The sequence below is a fragment of the Opisthocomus hoazin genome, chromosome 7 (assembly GCF_030867145.1).
Source record: "Opisthocomus hoazin isolate bOpiHoa1 chromosome 7, bOpiHoa1.hap1, whole genome shotgun sequence".
NCBI classification, from domain to species: Eukaryota; Metazoa; Chordata; class Aves; order Opisthocomiformes; family Opisthocomidae; genus Opisthocomus; species Opisthocomus hoazin.
The window spans coordinates 48,301,566-48,314,117 of NC_134420.1; the positions used below are offsets into that span (position 1 = coordinate 48,301,566).

At 42.4% G+C, this 12,552-nt stretch overlaps 1 protein-coding gene across 5 annotated transcripts in view; it reads left to right on the forward strand.

The window, feature by feature from the left end:
• Positions 1-12,552, forward strand: part of TTLL5 (tubulin tyrosine ligase like 5) — a 150,530-nt gene that overhangs the window by 33,358 nt on the left and 104,620 nt on the right. For 2 of the 5 annotated variants that reach the window (XM_075425855.1, XM_075425857.1), the window contains 4 exons: positions 4,038-4,119; positions 5,645-5,706; positions 6,397-6,533; positions 9,033-9,074. In XM_075425855.1, the coding sequence (XP_075281970.1) occupies positions 4,038-4,119; positions 5,645-5,706; positions 6,397-6,533; positions 9,033-9,074 (323 nt within the window). Of the gene's footprint in view, positions 1-4,037; positions 4,120-4,679; positions 4,713-5,644; positions 5,707-6,396; positions 6,534-9,032; positions 9,075-12,552 lie in introns of all 5 variants that reach the window. The other 3 variants (XM_075425858.1, XM_075425859.1, XM_075425856.1) reach the window with 2 other exon arrangements.

Consider the following 12,552-nt stretch of genomic DNA (forward strand, 5'->3'; position numbering starts at 1 on the left):
GGTTACCTGTTGTGGAGAAAGTGCCTCTAAGTGAGGTAATTACATATTTGGTCAAGCTAATATGACAAACTCTGGCAGGTGCAGGCTGTATCTTGTGAAGCAGACAAGAACACCGACATGTGGAATAATTCTGTCCCCTCTTATTGGGTCCTTTCCTGTAATAACGCTGAGAGATAAAGCCTTTCTCTGTTAATATAAAGATCTCTAAAAAAGGGGATTAAGCTGTGTTGTTTGGAGTGCAAGGCAAATTCCCGCACAAGACTACAGCACCAGTATTTTCTCCAGAACCTCTGGTGTCCAGAGTAGAAGCTTTTATTCTATTACTTGATATGAGACAGTGTGGCCTTTTGCTTATCGTAAGCCTACACTGTTGTGCTGGCCTTTTGTAGAGTAACAGGAATGATTTGGGACCTGACTGTGATAGACTCCAAGATGCAGATTTCTGCATGTCCCCATAGATGTTAAGATGTGCTCTACCGGAGTTGAAGTAGGTACTCTACCATCACTAGATAAAGTGATGGAGTTAATCTGCAAAATACTTCATAGTCTGTGGAGCCTCAAGTTGGGCAATATATTCAACAATGCAGTACGTCCATCTCTGTACTCTTAGGATTTTTTCTCCCTTGCACTGACTGGTTGCTACTTTGGAGGAAATTGTAGTACAGTTAACTTTTCTAACTGAAGCTCCTTAATACACGTTGTCTATAAGCATGGTCTGCAGGATACCTTTACAGAAAGCACAGAAAGAGAGGGAAGGTAGAAGGGAAGACTTCAATTTCAGTGTCACAGGTGTAGTTCCCTTAGGAATGTCTGTAAATATGCTCCTGCTTAAAATGAGACGATCCTTTTTTATTGCAGAAGCAGAGGAGTTGCATACTATGCAGCTGTTTTTTTCAGTGTATATGTGTCTTTTCATAACCTCAGGTTGTCTCCATTCAATTGCAGAGTATGTACTTTGCAGTAAAGTGTCTTCTTTTTCCCCGGTGAACAAGCTGAAAACAAAGACCAGAATTACAGTGAACCTCTAGCAATTGAGCTTATGCATTCTATGCAAAATAAAAAACCCCCACTGTTTGCACTATCAGGCTATCACACTCAGTTTCTAGACTTAAAGAGAACAGCAAATTCTTTGGGGATATTGTCTAAAACGGAGTGCCAGCACAGTCTTTGACAGGATTATAAACCAAATTTGGAATACATGGTAGTTTACCAGAACAAAAAAAACTTGACCGTGTCTCTAGCCTTCCTCTTAGTCTTAAATACTGACATTGGCAAAAAAATCTCTGGCTGAACTGTTGCTGTTAGACTTTAGTCTGAAGCTTGCCCTTCTCATGGGAGGATTGGGAAGCTCAGTCAGCAGTGACTTCTCCGTGGGGGTCGGAAGGGAGAGGCAGGCTATTCCTGCTGAGTCTTGGCAACAGCTGGTACCTCCTATATAGTTCCACACTCTTCAGCAAACTGTAGTAAAAGGGTGAAGCATGTTTTTGTGGATTGTAGTAGCAAGAGGAGGGGAGCAAGGGAAGGCACTGTGGAAAATTGGCATCTTGGTTTCTTCTGTTTTTCCCTTAATAATGGTGCAAGATGGGTTGTCAAACCTACTGTTGCCACAGCCTGAGGCGTGTATTTCTCTTTCATTCTGTTTTCTTTACTCTCTCTACAGAGGGGAAATGGCAGTCTTGCTTGAAGTTGATAATCGCAGAGGATATACTTCTGATCTTGCTATGCTCATGTGACTCTACATCTTTGTGCTGCCTATGTATTTATTTTCACAAATGATAGTGGAGTTTCACAGTAGAAAGGATACTTCATCTGTGTTTAATGTAGATAGTGCATTTTCCAAACGAGGAAGAGGGCAGAGGAGATATTTCTAGGATAGCTGGAACCACAGGTAGCTTATCTTCTGTTTGTTCCCTAGCATCCCAGGCAGACTTGAGAACCCCTTTGTGCTAAGTGCTGTGTGGGAACCTGTGAGGCTTGATTCTGTTGCCAGAACATGGATATTTCATAACTCCTGAGGTAGCAGACACATCTGTCTAGGGATTATAGATATGACTTAGAATATGTGAGACTTTGGGTGTTATGGCACAGCAGTGAAGTCTTCTTAGGAGACCCTGAGGCATTGCAGATGGCATTAGACGTTTGTGTTTAACAATGGAATTAAGTCGACAGGGATACCCTGAAGAGCCTACTGTCGTAATAAGCAGGAAGAAGAGCTTACTGCCCTAAAAGGCAGAGACAAGGGAGTGTAAAGCACCAGCAGCGTGGTGGTCAGGGCTAGCTAAGGTCAAGAGGTTTCCCATGTGTATTTGTAAAAGTGGATGGAGTAAGCGAGTAACTGGGTGGGAAAGAGGGAGGTTTAAAGAGAAAGTAGTTTGGAAGGGAGAAAAGTGTGGGAGAGGATGATGAAGTCAAAGGAGCCAAAATACTAACAAAGGTCCTTTGAGGGGCAGAGGGAGGGAATGGCCAGCAGCAGCTAGTCAAAACAAAATGCTCTGCTTCCTGACTGGGGCTGGGAGATTGCAGACCGGCAGCTACCACAGACCCACTCATTGCTTCTCTGCCTCAAGCATGAGCTGCCTGTCCACTGGAGTTTGCTGTGCCATTAAGAGTCACAGGTCTTCACCAAGCCTGAGATTGCATTTTGAAATAATGTATTAAAATAATCTGAAGTTTCTCCTGGTCAAAATGCTTTGCTAATGTTTGCACTTACAATCCCCACCTCCTACTTTTTCCTCTACTGCAGCTTTTCCCGTCTGGGGAGCAAGAGAGCCAAACATAGATTCAGCCTCATTTCTCTGGAGTGAACCAACTCCTTAACTCTCTGCTGTTTTGCTTCCCACTCAATGTCTGGCTACACAGTCTAGAAAAGTGAGCAGGCAATACTCACTCTGCTGCCATTCCCTCCCCTTCCAAGTCCCGCCCCCAGCCCATTAACTCCCCATTATAAGCTACATGAGCTCTCGCACAGCTGTCTGCATAGGAAGATCCTGTCAAAGCAGTCCAGCTCCCCGGAGCCAGCATCAATGTCAGGCAGGTGACAAAAAGGCCAAGGCCAGAATTCAAGGAAAGCACCATGGCACAGAAATTCTCCTTCTTTCACTCCAGGCACTAGGGAACTGGTTAATTCTATGGAAATCCTTCTTCTCCTCCAATATTCTGTTCTGCAATGTTTTAAAAAAATGTGCATAATTGCCCTGATGATCATTAACTGTATTTCTTAATGCTGGAACAGGGAATTGCATTAATGCCAACTTCTGGTTTACAGTTGTCTTTGTGTTGCATCCTTCTTGCAACTCTTTCCAAACTAGAGAGAACATGTGTATAGAGTGAAATAATAAAATCAGGCTTGGAATGGGAAGCTGGCTTCAATCTGACCTGTGTAGAGCAGAACACATCTAGCAGATGTAATATGTTATAATGTTCTACAAACTAAGGAAAACTATTTCTATAGTGGTTTGCTGCAAAGTGGTAAGCTGTAAATAAGATAAAGAATTATGGGAGGTTGTCCATGTAGATGGAGCTGCTATGAAGACTTTTGTACTCCCATGGGGATATTGCAGAAAAACATACAGGAATAATTGAAAAGAAGCTGATGCTTGAAAGAAGCAAGACTTTTCTATAGCTGACTAGAACAATGACTATAGGAATTAAAAAATGAAAAGGAGAATGAAGTTCTGTTGTTTCTGGGATCCAGTAGAAGTAGTAGATTGGACCTGCTGTGCTTGTGTCAATTTTATGCAAAAACAAGTAATAGAGTTCTGCATGAACTGCAATTTGTGGACAGCAGAGTTTATTTTTCTGTATAATACTGTCCTAAGACTCATTTTCTGCCTCCTTATTTATCCCACAAAATATATTTAATCTTGATACTAAGGAAGGGAAATTTCCCACTTGTGAAATGTTATTATTTGTTCAGCCCTAGAGAGTTCACTGGATTTAACATAAATGATGTAAGTGATCTGATACAGACTAAGTTTGATCTTACCTGGAGGTTTAAAGGTGCAGCAAGGTAAACTTACTGTCCGCTGTGTTTTCAGAGCTGTATGGTTTTGATGTCCTTATTGATGACACTCTCAAGCCTTGGCTGTTGGAAGTGAATCTGTCCCCGTCATTGGCCTGGTAAGTGCTTCCCAGTTTAAGATGAGGCTGGGACTGTTTCTAGAGATGGTTGTCCTTGAAACTTGTGGTCCTAGGAGGGCATGATTGCATGAGGCCTGCAGAGTATTTGTTCCACTGACAGAAAGGATAGTCCTTTGCTTTTCCCATTTGCGTAAACAAAATTATTGCAGCAATAGGTTTTGAAAGAACCCAGTTGGGACTCCATTTTCTTTTTAATTATTTCTCCTCCACAGTCCGTCATTGTTGTTAACACTTCATAATCTCCTATCGTAGATGAATTTTTAAACTCTTCAGGCTATTCTGTGGGGTTTCAATCTGCTTGGCTGAGGAGAAACTAGGATTTTGGAATCCAAGCAGAGTTCAGACATTATGCTTGACTTGAGTATGTAGATGTGTGCTTAGGCTCAGATTTTTGGTCTAGTACTCTCTTTAGCTAACATCTGAAGAGTGAGTGTTGTCTTGGCCCTTATGCTGACCCTCATACTCTAATGAAACTTGAGGTTTTATTTTTGTAGATCTTCAACTATGTGTGTTTTCTGGACTACTGTTTAACTTTATAGGAGCACAGATGCACAATACACTTTTGTAGTACTGTGAGTAATATTTCAGTTATGATGGTATAAATAACCTTGAAGTTATATGTTCCTGGAATAGCCGTATCTGACCTTCCTCTTGTGTTTTGTTTTGTTCTTGTTTTTGGTTTTTTTCCTGCTTTATACTGCATAGACTTTTTTCACATACTGTTCTTAACCCTAGCTTCCACAGTACCCATTTTGTTTTCCGGTGCAACTAGAATGTTTCCACAACATTTAATTTCCTGGTTTGATTAGTTGTTTCATATACATACACATTGAATTATTTGCATCCTTTACTAGTTAAAATTCTAACTCACCTCTGCATTCTTTGCTCTGCTTTGATTGCCTTTTTCTTTGTCCAAGCTGTTGGTGTCGGTGTGCTGTAGAACATGGCAGACTTCTATGCTCCCAAGAAATCAATCTTTGCCTGTCTGATCTGAACTGTGTTAATTGATTCCCCCCCCCAATAAATAGAGATGCTTCCCATCTGTCCCCACTATCTGATGTCTTCATATCTGTCACCTTCCCTAACCATTTGTTCCCATCCATTAGACCTAACCTGTCTGATTTAATGATTTTTTTGGAAGAGGCATAGGTAATTATGGTTTTTAAGAATTCCATGATGGCAGCCTCTATCTACTCCATGAAATGTAGCATAGATGCATTCAAGGCAAATGTTGCTAGCCAAGCACAGCTAAAACAAGGCCGTAAGTTGCTGCATTGAAAACTAAAGCTGTGAAAAAGGATAAACAGAAACAGATTAATCTGTTGCTGTTTCACGTTTACCTGTGTGTGTGAAAATCACCTAGTTTTCCTCTGATGTTGATGATGTCTGTGTTAAGGACCAATACAAAGAAATTATATTGGAAGATATCTTGGCTATTGATGTGTTCCTCTCATTTAATGCCAGACAAATAATTCCTCTTGTTCTCTGTTGCATGTGGGGATAGTGATGCTCCTTTGGACCTGAAGATCAAAGCTAGCATGCTCTCAGATATGTTCACTCTTGTAGGTGAGTGTAACAAAAAGCTCTTTCAATCTTTCCCTCATTTAAAACCAATAAAAGGTAGGTTCATGAGCTGCATGTTATTAGAGGAATATAATAGAGAAGAACTGTAGTTAATGAGAGCAACTGTAGCACTGGGACGTTATGTGGATGTTTCAGCTTCAGAATTATCTGGCTGTTTGTGATGCTTAGGTGGTATTAAAAGTCCCTAGTTTGGTGTTTGAAGACACTACTCTTTCACAAGTGACTTCTGTTTATCCCTCAGAATCAATATTCATGCATTTTTTTAGGTTGAATGGGTCCATTCTGGTTAGGCTATGTTAGAAGTGGAGTCATGATTGTGAAAGGTGCATGACTTTCTAGTGCACAGCACCTTTTAGGCATACCTAGTACACCTTGGTTCAGTTACTTGATGAAACTTATCCCTAATACTAAAAGAGGCAGAATTGTCATCATACTGCCTGCTCACCTACTAAAGAAATGGAGCCGATCTCTATGCTGCTATTCAGTAACCCGTCTTACTGATTTGAGTACTTGTTTTTGAAGCAAGTTTCAGTTTTATTAAAAAAAAATGTAATGCAATGTACAGTTTGGGATTAAACAAAGCAAGATATGGAAAGAAAAGTATTTTTTTTGTTCCTTGGGCAGGGACAGGAAGGTGAGATCGTTAACAGGAATACTAGGTTTATATTTCAGGGTTTGCCTGTGTGAAAGTTCTCATGTGGCTCCTGATGCCCATAGGATTCGTGTGCCAGGATCCAGGCCAGCGGTCAAGCCGGGCCATTTATCATTCATCTGAATCCGTCAGGAGAAGTCCATACCAGAAGCTGCAGGTAAGTGACGTCAGCAAGCTAGAGCTGAGGTGGATGGCAAGAGAATCATTCTCATTGAGTTTGGCTCACAGGTGAGGGAGCGTGTGAGTAGGTGAGGTTATCTGGATTTCTAGCATAACTACAGAAGAGACTTGAGGGATGCACCTGAGCTATGGACTGTTCAGCCATTTTCATTTTGTTGTGGGCAACAAGCTTCCAGAACCATAGAGCTTTATGAATGTTGCCAAGACCACCTTCTAGGCAGAAAGAGCTTTTTGCATTTGAAATTTAAGGCTTCTTTCCAATGGATCCTTGGACTAAGGCCTCATGTGGCTTGCTGTGACTGTACGTTAGCTTTTCTGCTGAGAGAGTGCTTTCTTAGCACTGTAATGCTGAAGGGCAGTTGCTCTCTATCTTTTTTTGGCTGCAGGATGGATTCCATAAATATCTGTGGAGGTGGAGCCTTCACAAAAGGCAGGGAGATCCCCTATGTCATTTGGACTTTCAGATGCATTTCTCCTTGGGGAAATAGGCAAACAGTGTATCCTGACACTCCCTGCAGCTGATGTGTATGCTCCTGTGAGAGACATGCAACATGGCTGTGTAGGTCAAGTTGAATTGGGAAATGAAAAGTCATTTTTGTTCAGTGGCAGAGTACCAGTACACTGTCCATTTTGGTATAGGCAAAACTCACAGAAATTGCGACATTTTGCTTCTTGTAAAACTTGGAGTCAAGAGTCACTGGGAGGAAGGTGAATAGCTGGGAAGGTGAGATTTGAGTAGCTACAGGATGTGTGGCTGAGTCCATAGCTGCTAAGGACAATTAGAGGGTTTCATACAGATCCCTCTGACCATAAAGGTGCTCTTCGTGGCAGACAAAAAGTATGTTGGATAAATTAGGAACCATTCAAGAAAAAGTAGCCCTCTCTTAGAGTTATGTGATCAGATCCTGATGATTTGATGTCTTTTGTCTTAAAAAAATTATACAATGCAGTCTCAGCAAATTGAGCTGCTGGGAAGCATTGAATTTTAAGGAACCTTTAAACTTACGGATTTGTTTTGCTAAAAACCCACAAATAGGTGTAAGGCCTGGCCAGTGGAAATGTGCAAAGATTCGTATGACAGAGCAGTGGTTATGAGATGGGATTAACTTATCTTTTGGGACAGGTGTCCTTGTTACCTGTGTTTATCACTGGATTAGAAACCTGTTCCTGGTAAAGTTTTATAGCATGTTCTTAAGTATGTAAATGGAAAGCCCATGGCTAAATAGGTGTAGAGATCTTTCCAAGGTTCAAGAATGTTTTGACCTGCTCTTTGCTGAATGCATTTTATCTCAGATTGTTGGATCTTTTGATACTTCTGTTCCCATTCTCAGTTGCAAAGAGTACCTTGAACCTCTTTTGTTTTTCTTAACTCCTTCATGATGTCTTAAGTTTTGATTGTTCACCTAGGCCATCTCTAATAATTGTCAAAGTTGCTTCTTGGGAAGGAAACGCTGATACCAGCGTTCTTGGTCATGAGATAGTTATTGCAACTTCTGTTGTCTGAGTTTCATCAGAATGCAAGTTCCTTGTGCAATTTCTTTGGTTTGACTCTCTGAGCGTTTCTCCCTCTAGGGATATGAATAATTTACCAGCTTCCTTTGTCACTTATTGTTGATTTGGATTGGAGCTCTTTCAATTAAATGTAAGGAGCTCGACCTGTTTTGTATAGACCAACTGTAGAGAAGAACTTGATAGTAGTACAGCTAGAAATGATAGGTAGGTCTCTTGAGAATGCCGTCTTACACCACTTTCTCGTCATGGGTATCGGGGAGGAGGAAGGTAGCCTGAATACCACCAAAGGCAAGAAAAATGTAAGCTGCTATGATAACAGTTTTCTTTTGAACCTATTCCTGTCATTAAACTGGTCTTGCTTATAGGCCTCATGCAAGATAAGTAATACAGGGTACTTCTTGACATTCTGCTGATATTTCTACACCTGTTTTGGAATGTTAAATAACATCTTGTTTCTCCACAAGAACTGGAATATTGTTGAGATATTTAAATCAAATGGCTTTTGGAATTTCAGGATTTTTACTATTTTTTTTACCGCCACTGTTCTATGAGCAATTCTACTTGACAGCATCTGTTTCTCCTTAATACTATTAAATATTTTCCTGTGGGTAACTCTTATCTTACAAAAACATGACTTTTGGTCATGAGAGTTGAGTTCATTCATCCATTCCTCAGAGCTCTTTTCTGCGTGCTTTTGAAAATTATGTGTATGTCCAGATGTATTCTGCACTGTTGAGCACATCTGAGGTTAGGATTAGTGCTGCGTTTTGGCATGGGGACAGGACACATTTGTGGAGGATGTGAGGAAGATCTGAACTGAGATGACGGAAGCTGTTAGCTGTATCTATGGACTTCAGTTATATGCTTTTGCTTTAGGATACTCGCCACTCCGCTACAACTCAGGCAGGGATGATAGTGTCTTGGAGAACAAAAGGTTTTTATTCTCTTTCTGTGTCTCTTGCAGCGTCCTGTGTCTGCACAGTCTCAAACAGCAAACACCAGATTGGTAAGTACCCTTCAGCTCCCCTCACCAATACAGGGGTATTTCAAATGTTACCTTGCACAACACTTTTGGTGCAGTTGGTCCCAAAGTATATTTTGCAGCTAAGTAGCCTGGTGGGTGTGAAGACAAGAAAAGAGGAGACGGATAGGTACTGGCATGTGTTTCCAGGTGGTAAGAGCAAAGGTTGGAAAAACATTTGCATGAGTTCTAGCAGCTTAAAAAATGAGTAGGTGAGGTGTGCTGAGAGTCAAGGTCAGCTGGGTTAAAACCCTCAAAATTTTTAAGCCTTGAAGTGTTTCTGAACCGCACTTTAAAGAAATTGGATATAGATGGTTAAAGATGAAGTTGTCACTCTGGTCATCGGATGATGAAGACAGAGGCAGCACAGTGTTCTGGATTTGGTAGGTGTTGAAAAGGAAGGTGCAAAACAAAAGGAATTGCTGGTGAAAGCAGCAGCATTTAGGAGTGTCACACCAAATGGAAGGAGGAAGAACTTTTGTCTTGTGTACTACAGGGCATGAAATAAGTCTGAATGAAAAGGATAGCACAGGTGAATCTGTACTGACAGAATTTTGGGTGGCCCCATAAGAGAAGCCGTTATTTTCTGTGAGACAGTCATCTGAAGGGAACTGCAAAAATTTGAGTGAACTAGGTCAAAATAATTACGGAAATAAGAAGGATTTCTTAAAGTTAATGGAAAAATGTGGAACTATCCTTAGCATAAGTCAGACTGATCCACCTTTCTAAGTGTCATATTTAGCACCCTTCTTGCAAGCCATATGGACAGATCAGTGTAGCTTACAATTCTGAGCACCTGGCTGTGTGGGAACACGGCAGGCATTATTTTGCTTCTGGGCTTCACGCGTGAACGTATTAGCGATGATTCTCTCTCTTTTTTTTTCTTTTTTTTTTTTTTTTTTTGAGGTTTCCCAGCAGGAAGGAAGGTAGGACAGATGGAATCATCTTGAAAACCTAATTCATTCTATGTGCTGCTGTTTATGTCATTCTGTGTAAGTTTAGCTGAGGCTAAGAGAAGAGTCATGTTGAATAATGAGGTTTCACAGAGAATAGGAAGGATCTTTGTGCCAGCTGCTGTCAGTGCTTAGTATAATTGGAATCATGATGTGGGAACCAGAGATGCTTGCAGAATTTGAAAATAGAACGGAGTAGTTGAATTTATCTATGTGTTTAAAGATAAGCTGGATCAAAGAGGAAACAAGATCATTGTGAAGTTGGAGACATCTCTGTGCTACAGCCAGAGAATTCTGCAGTGAAACACTGAAGAAAAAAAAAAAGTGGTTTTGCAGGAAAGTAAGTAGAGTTAGACTTTTTCTCTAGTGTTTTGACAGTAGTGTAGTTTGTTCTCGGGTAGGAGCAAAGCTTCACTAGTCATAGTGAATGAGTCGCTGCTGAATGAGGCGGATCCCCTGGTTACTGAGGTTACTGAATGCCTTCTTTGCTTCGGTCTTTACTGCAAAGGCTGGCCTTCAGGCGTCCCAGTCACTACAGGTAAGAGAAATCCTGGACAAAGGAAGACCTGCCGTTAGTCAGGGAGGATTGGGTTAGAGATCATTTAAGCAAAGTAGACACCCACAAATCCATGGGCCCTGATGGGATCCACCCATGAGTGCTGAGGGAACTGGCAGATGTCGTTGCTAAGCCACTCTCCATCTTTGAGAGGTCCTGGAGAACAAGAGAAGTGCCTGAAGACTGGAGGAAAGCCAGTGTCACTCCAGTCTTCAAAAAGGGCAAGAAGGAGGACCCGGAGAACTATAGGCTGGTCAGCCTCACCTCAGTCCCTGGAAAGGGGATGGAACAGCTCATTCTGGATGTCATCTCAAGCAAGTGGAGGAAAAGAAGGTTATCAGGAGTAGTCAACATGAACTCACCAAGGGGAAATCATGCTTGACCAATCTGATAGCCTTCTATGATGGCATGACTGGCTGGGTAGATGAGGGGAGAGCAATGGACGTTGTCTGCCTTGACTTCAAGGCTTTTGATGCTGTCTCCCATGACATCCTCCTAGGGAAGCTCAGGAAGAGTGGGCTAAATGAGTGGTCAGTGAGGTGGATTGAGAACTGGCTGAATGGCAGAGCTCAGAGGGTTGTCGTCAGCGGTGCTGAATCTAGTTGGAGGCCTGTAACTAGTGGGGTTCCCCAGGGGTCTGTACTCAGCCTAGTCTTGTTCAGTTTATTCATCAGTGACCTAGATGAAGGGACAGAGCGTACCCTCGGCAAGTCTGCTGACGGTGCAAAACTGGAAGGAGTGGTGGATATACTGGAGGGCTGTGCTGCCATTCAGCGTGTCCTGGACAGGCTGGAGAGCTGGGTGCACAGGAACCTGGTGAAATTTAACAAGGGCAAGTGCAGGGTCCTGCACCTGGGGAGGAACAACCCCATGCATCAGTACAGGCTTGGGGCAGACCTGCTGGAGAGCAGCTCTGTGGAGAGGGACCTGGGTGTCCTGGTGGACAACAAGTTAACCATGAGCCCCCAGTGTGCCCTTGTTGCCAAGAAGGCCAATGGGATCCTGGGCTGCATTAAGAAGAGTGTGGTCAGCAGGTCAAGGAAGGTTCTCCTTCCCCTCTACTCTGCCCTAGTGAGGCCTCATCTGGAGTACTGTGTCCAGTTCTGGGCTCCCCAGTTCAAGAAAGATGAGGAGCTACTGGAGAGAGTCCAGCGGAGGGCTACAAGGATGGTGAGGGGACTGGAGCATCCTCTCTTACAAGGACAGGGTGAGGGAGCTGGGCTTGTTTAGCCTGAAGAAGAGAAGGCTGAGAGGGGATCTCATAAATGCTTATAAGTATCTTAAGGGTGGATGTCAAGAGGATGGGGCCAAACTCTTTTCAGTGGTGCCCAGCAACAGGACAAGGGGCAATGGGCACAAACTGAAGCAGAGGAAGTTCCGTCTGAACATGAGGAAGAACTTCTTGCCTCTGAGGGTGATGGAGCCCTGGAACAGGCTGCCCAGGGAGGTGGTGGAGTCTCCTTCTCTCGAGATATTCAAGACCCGCCTGGACAAGGTCCTGTGCAGCCTGCTGTAGGTGACCCTGCTTTGTCAGGTGGGTAGGACTAGATGATCCCCAGAGGTCCCTTCCAACCTCTGCCATTCTGTGATTCTGTAGGAGCCAGAGCTTCACTAGTTGTAGGAACCAAAGCTGCCAATACATAGGCATATGTTTTTTTTGTTTGTAATCAGTGAAATCGCATCCCTTGTATTGAGACAACTTTATTGATGTGTTTCCTTAGTGAAGGTTATAATCCAATAGGATGAAAAATTTCATGTAGTATCCTCTTTGAGCAGCAGTTCTTACATGATGATTGTTATGGTAGTGTCAGGAAATAGAGGAGGTTACCTAGCAAGAGATTTTAGAGGAAGTTGTTAAGCAAAGTTGTTGAGCTGTGCTTTTGAAATGGAGGGAACCTTAGGAAGAAAGACTAAAAGCCTTTCAACTTAATGCCATCTACAGCATTAAGCAAAT